The sequence below is a fragment of the Myotis davidii genome, unplaced genomic scaffold (assembly GCF_000327345.1).
Source record: "Myotis davidii unplaced genomic scaffold, ASM32734v1 scaffold6, whole genome shotgun sequence".
In the NCBI taxonomy this organism is placed as follows: Eukaryota; Metazoa; Chordata; class Mammalia; order Chiroptera; family Vespertilionidae; genus Myotis; species Myotis davidii.
Window position 1 is genome coordinate 3,027,098 of NW_006383011.1, and position 5,642 is coordinate 3,032,739.

The 5,642-nt window shown below is 46.8% G+C and overlaps 1 protein-coding gene across 1 annotated transcript in view; it reads left to right on the top strand.

The window, feature by feature from the left end:
* The window catches only part of SERTAD2 (SERTA domain containing 2), a 102,195-nt gene that overhangs the window by 91,639 nt on the left and 4,914 nt on the right, over positions 1-5,642 (top strand). Inside the window, 1 exon segment of the mRNA XM_015557849.1 lies at positions 5,365-5,640. Coding sequence (XP_015413335.1) covers positions 5,369-5,640 — 272 coding nt within the window. The 5' untranslated portion in view covers positions 5,365-5,368.

Below are 5,642 nucleotides of genomic sequence, written 5' to 3' on the forward strand. Positions count from 1 at the left end.
TTTCCTGGGCCCCACACCAGACCTGCTGAATGAGAACCTCGGGGTGGAAGGCAGCCTTCTCTGGTAACATGCCCCAGGTGAGTCTGTGCTCACCCACATTCCAGAGCTCAGGAGAGGCGGGCACAGGGGAGCGTGCTGAGCGGAGCCCTCCCTCTGTGCCCGGTCCCAGGACTCCCTCAGCCGGCCCACCTCTCCTCCTCACACCCTCCCTCCCTGGCCCAGTTCACACTCAGGACCAGAGACACACGTCTCCAACTTCGCAACATTCTTCTCTGGTCGTCCCGTAGTGTCTTTCCTCATTCTTTCCATTTACCGTTAACTTATTCGGCAACTGTCTAGGGAGCATCTTTGGTGGGTCAGGGACTACCCTGTCCTGAGGAGGTGAACAGAACAGGCAGGCTGCGCCCTCCTGGGGGTTACTGGTTGGGGTGGGAAATAGACATTAAGAGACCATCCCACCTCAAATACAAATCTCCAGGCCTTTCTCCAGCAGTCTCTCCGGATACTCCCGTCCATAATAATCTCTCAGGCTCCTGACTGTGAGCGTCACTCAAAATCTTGAAATGCAAACCCCCAAGTATCAGGTAACGCCATCGCCTATTTCTCCATCCTCTCTTCTTCGGAGGATTCTTCTAGTGACATTTATTGCTCTTGATCATGTGCCCAAGGGGACTGTCGCTTTTGAGGGCAGCCCGGTCCTTCTGAATGAAAGCTGCACAACCGGAAGCCAGGCTCGGTGTATTTGGAGTTTTATTCCATATTAAACTTTGTGGAAAACTGAAAGAGAAGTTTTCATTTATATTGCTTCCTGTGAGTTTTGTTCTTTATTTTCAAAACTTTGCTGTAGTTAATAGTTGCTAACAATTATGATAAGAAAATTAGAAAGCCAGGAGTTTGTTCTAACAAATGTATTGGAGAAGGGAAGGCGTCTTATCTCAAACCTTTCCTGAAGAGCCACTGACTGACTGTTCTAAGGAAGAGTGCCTGTGGTTCGTCTCAGGGCCCTTTGCATGGGCCGCACAGGGAGGCCGCCCCCACCCCCACCCTCCTCTTTGGGGGTCTCTAAGAAGCCCTGAAGCCCAGATTCCCTTTTGGGTCTTTGAAGCTGAGGGAGGAGACAAAGTGGGGTGTCACCCCTCAGGGTGGCCCAGAAACCCGGCTGGTCACAAGCGCCTCTTCTGGGTGAGCTCTGGGCCTTCCAGACAGGAACCCCCTTCCCGGTGCCTGGAAGCCCTTAATGAGCCCCAGCTACTGCCTGTCTTCTGGGCGAAGCCCGGCGAGGCCTTCGAAAAGCTCAGGTGCCTCCCGGATAGCCTGCTCCCTGAGCTGCTGTTGTTTCGTGCAGCGCAGTGCTGGAGGCTCTGGCTTGGGCCAGCCTGAGCCCAGGCCCTGAGATGCTGTTCGTTGGCCTCTCGCCCTCCCCTCGGGTTCTTGAGAGGCTTGTATTTTCTTGTTTGGATGGTGTCCTGCTCCAAGGAGGTGGTCGGTGATACACCACGTCCTCCCACTTCTAGGAGGCTGCGTGGGAAGACTTGATTCTGAACAGGATTAAGCAAACTTTGGATAAGCTTTAACTTTGTAGAATTGATTTTTAAGTAAAAATGTGGGCTAGGTTCTGTGATGTTGCATTTTATTCCTTTCGATAAAAATGTAGGTGGAAGTAGGGTCACACATCACGATTGTGTGCCTTTTGCAATCTTACTGGGTGTGTGGAGCCAGTCTTGCCTCATAAAGAGAAACAGAGAAATGAAGGCAGACCTGCTTTGAGACATACTCTGTCATGGGTCCTTATTTACTCATTTGAAAAGCATCCAAGATTCGATTTTTTTCTGTCTATTCCTGCTCACAGAGTTTGCCTACACGGGCCCTCCTCCTTCCCCATCCAGACAGTATTACAGGTTTCTGATGCGCTTTTCCTAAATCACTGGGGTCATCCCGCAGCGATGACCAGCTGGATCATTCTCATTGGAAATGAGGTGCTTCTCACATGGAAATCCCTCGGAAAGCCTCTCTTCAGCTCTGGGAATTCTGCTAAATGCCTACAGGACTGAACGCTTTGTCAGTATTTGAGTCCCAAGGATTCAGTGATTATGTCTAGAGAAATGTGAGTTATTGGAAAAAATCCTGTTATTTATTTCAGAAACAAATCTTTATCAGAAACAGTTCTATATCAAGGACTAAAAGAAAAGGACAAGCCTGTAGTGTCTTACCTACCTTTGCTCAAGAAAGCCAGTAAAATTCAAAGTGGCAGTGAGCTCACTAGTTTGCTTTTCGTTGTGCATTTGGTTTACATTTTAGGACAGTGTTTCTAAAAGCTGCTGTGATAAAGAACCATTCTGTTTGATTTCTTCCTTCTTCATAGACTGATATTTTAGTAGAACATGAGGAAAATAATTGCTAGAGAAATGAAATGAAAAGTACAAAGATGTAAAAACAGAATCCTCATTTTTTATTAGATCTACAGACATACAGTTACTCTTAAGTTTACTATAAAAGTTTCTCAATCATATAGTATCTCTGCTTACCTCATCATGGACCAGTAACAGTTTACAGATCATCTATGGACCACACTTTGAGAAGCACTGTTTTAGAGTATTTGTGTATGCTACGGGTCTAACATATGTGTGCCTAGTGCTTCAAAAGGCCAAAACTCAAAACATCAGAGTTTGGAGTTAAAAAAAAAAAAAAAGTATATTGATTGAAAAGGGACCAACCAAGAAAAATGGGAGACCTTTTGGTGACTCAAATCCATCTTAAGAAGGTACAGAGTTCAGGCTTCTTTTATGTCAAGGGAAGTGGAAATGGGAGGGGCAAGACGTGATTGACTACCAAAGACGTACGGGTGCCAGCAAGGGTCTAAGGAAGATTGTTGACCCTGTTGATCCTAGTTGATGTGAGTCCAGCCTCGAGGTTCCTGCAAATCTTTGATAAACCGTATATATTCCCCTTATCTCTTTGGGAGAGGCACCTTCTGGTAAGGGGGTGTTTTTTTAAAATTCAAGGGACAAGCAGATTCCTCTAATGATTAGCATGTCTGTATGCAAAAGTAAACAGATGCCATTGGCCTGAAGGCCATGGGAACGAAGCAGGCTTGACCAAGATGGAGTCAGAGAGGCCGATCCGTTTGCTGTTGCATGTATGCATTTGTCTACTCTGTCACACATTTTTAAATGTCTTGGGTCTATTCACTTTATAATATATAACATAGATCATCTAACAGCTTTATATGAGAACTAAATGCACTTAGAGCTCTTTGGCAAAAGCGGAATTTCTCTGGAAGTATTTAGATGCTTAAATTGTAAGCAAATACAAACAGTATAATTGTGAATCCAGTTATCTGTTTCAAAACACAGCAGTCCGGTCACACTTCTAAATGCATAAAGTAGAAAGTGTTTTGTAACGTGAAACGAAATCACTTCCTCTCGGATTCACACTGAAGTTTAAATGGGCACAGATACTTCAGATAGGAAATGTTCTATGCAAAGTATATATACAAATGAGACTTTCAGCACTACAGAGTAGGAAATGTTTGTCACGTGAGGTCTTAGATAAGCAAGTAGTCACTATCATACCTCCCTCGCCTTAGGGAACAATTCATTATGAGACTGGTCTTTGGTTCTAGTGATTGACAGACATTTTCTTAATGTTTATAAAATGCGGGAAAGTGTTTCATGCAAGCAGCTCCACATTTTTATGAGCATTAACAAATTCTCGAGCTGATTCTGACATTGATGCGTTGCAGCTGTCTTCGTCTTTCTCTCCCTGCGACTGAGGCACATGGAGGTCGGCACCTCCAGTGGGACCTGTGAGCCAGGCTCGGTGACCACCTGCCTATCTGTCCGCCTCCAGGGGCAGCGTGGCCTTCTTCAACGTGAAGTGTTGGAAGGAATTTCTGAAGTTTCATTGTGGTTAGCTGTGTCCCTTTAGGATGAGACTCACAGTCCAAAATGATAAGGAGGTGTAGGAGAAATTACTCAGCCCCTTGAAGACCAGGCTTTATTCCCCTGAGGGACCCACTGCCTGGCCGAGAGCCCAAGACAGCACAGATGCGGAATGAGTTAGTGAAGGATTGAATGAGGTGCCGTCAAAATCAGCTGAAACAATTCAGTGAAAGGCAAGTCACTGTCAGAAGAAAAATTGAATAAATACAAAGCACGTGCTCGTACATGAAGATATCAGAGTGAGTGGCCTTGAGAGCATTTCCGCGTGTCCGTGTGTCCGTGGGTCCGTGTGTAGAGGGTGAGAGAGCAAGCACGGGCGTGGCATAGAGCCGTGTCTCCTGGTCTGGATGACAGAAGGACAGCATTCTCGATTAAATAGTCAGAAGTTAAGGTCCACGGGGCAAAGGCCAGTGGACTTGGCTTGTTGTGTTGAGACGGTCGAAGTTCTGAGAGGAAGGTGCAGCCAGCTGAAGGTGTCTCTGGCAGCAGAGGAGGCGCCTCAGCCTAGGCTGTGAGCGACAGGCAAGGCGGGGCAGGAGCTAAAGTCCCACCCACTCACGAATGCTCAAGGTCTGAGCTATGAGAGTGCTGATTCTTTGAAATACATATATATATATGTATCTCTGGACTCACAGTAAGTATTTTGTTATGAAATGTCTCGGGTATCCAAACAGCAATGCTTATAATCAGAGCACATTACTTTCAATTGGTCCACTTGCATTCAGCCATAACTGTATGCAGTGACATTGAGCCATGGAAAAACGTGGGCAAGGAAATCCACATTCTTCCACTTGATTCTAGACTGAAAAGCGGTGGCAGCTAATCACTGCGGTCATTTAACACAGGCCAAGCGCTTCACCACGTGTCACCAGACAGACAGAAGGGCTCTGTGCATAATGAGGAAGGAAAAGGCGTTTTGAAAGCACACACAGTGCTACCAAAATTGTGCATGTTCCCCTCCAAGTTGGTTCTTTTAATCGTTCAAGATGTGGTCAGGCTGTAACCTCTGACACCTTTATCTGTCCAGGTCATAGCACTGTAAGTGTTTTCTTGGGCTTTAAAAATAAATCTCTTTGGGGGAGGGAAATTGAACCTGCATGGTAATGTTAGGCAAGCCCAGGAGCTGAGAAAGTAAAAATCACCGTTTCCATGGTAACGTTTAACTTGTCTGGGTCGTACACATTTCCCAAGAAATACATTCACCAGACTGTGTAGTGAAAAACAGTGCTCCACGGGCATACAGAAGTAGATCTTCCAGTTCTCTGCCTCTCAGGTCTTCCCCCGGTTAACCCGTGTGTTCCAGCAAAGCCTGGGCCAGGGGCTCGCAGAAGTCCGCGTGCTGACCTCTGCATCAGCGTCTTCCTAATGGCCGCAGTGAGTTCTTCTGTGAGTAACTCCGTTTCCTTCCTTTCTCCTCTGCCAGATATATGTTGGGTAAAGGAGGAAAACGGAAGTTTGATGAGCATGAAGATGGGCTGGAAGGCAAAATCCTGTCTCCCTCCGACGGTCCGTCCAAGGTGTCTTACACCTTACAGCGCCAGACTATCTTCAACATTTCCCTTATGAAGCTCTACAACCAGAGGCCCCTCACCGAGCCCAGCCTGCAGAAGACCGTCCTAATCAACAACATGCTGCGGCGGATCCAGGAGGAGCTCAAGCAGGAAGGCAGCCTGCGGCCCGCCTTCGCCCCGGCCTCCCAGC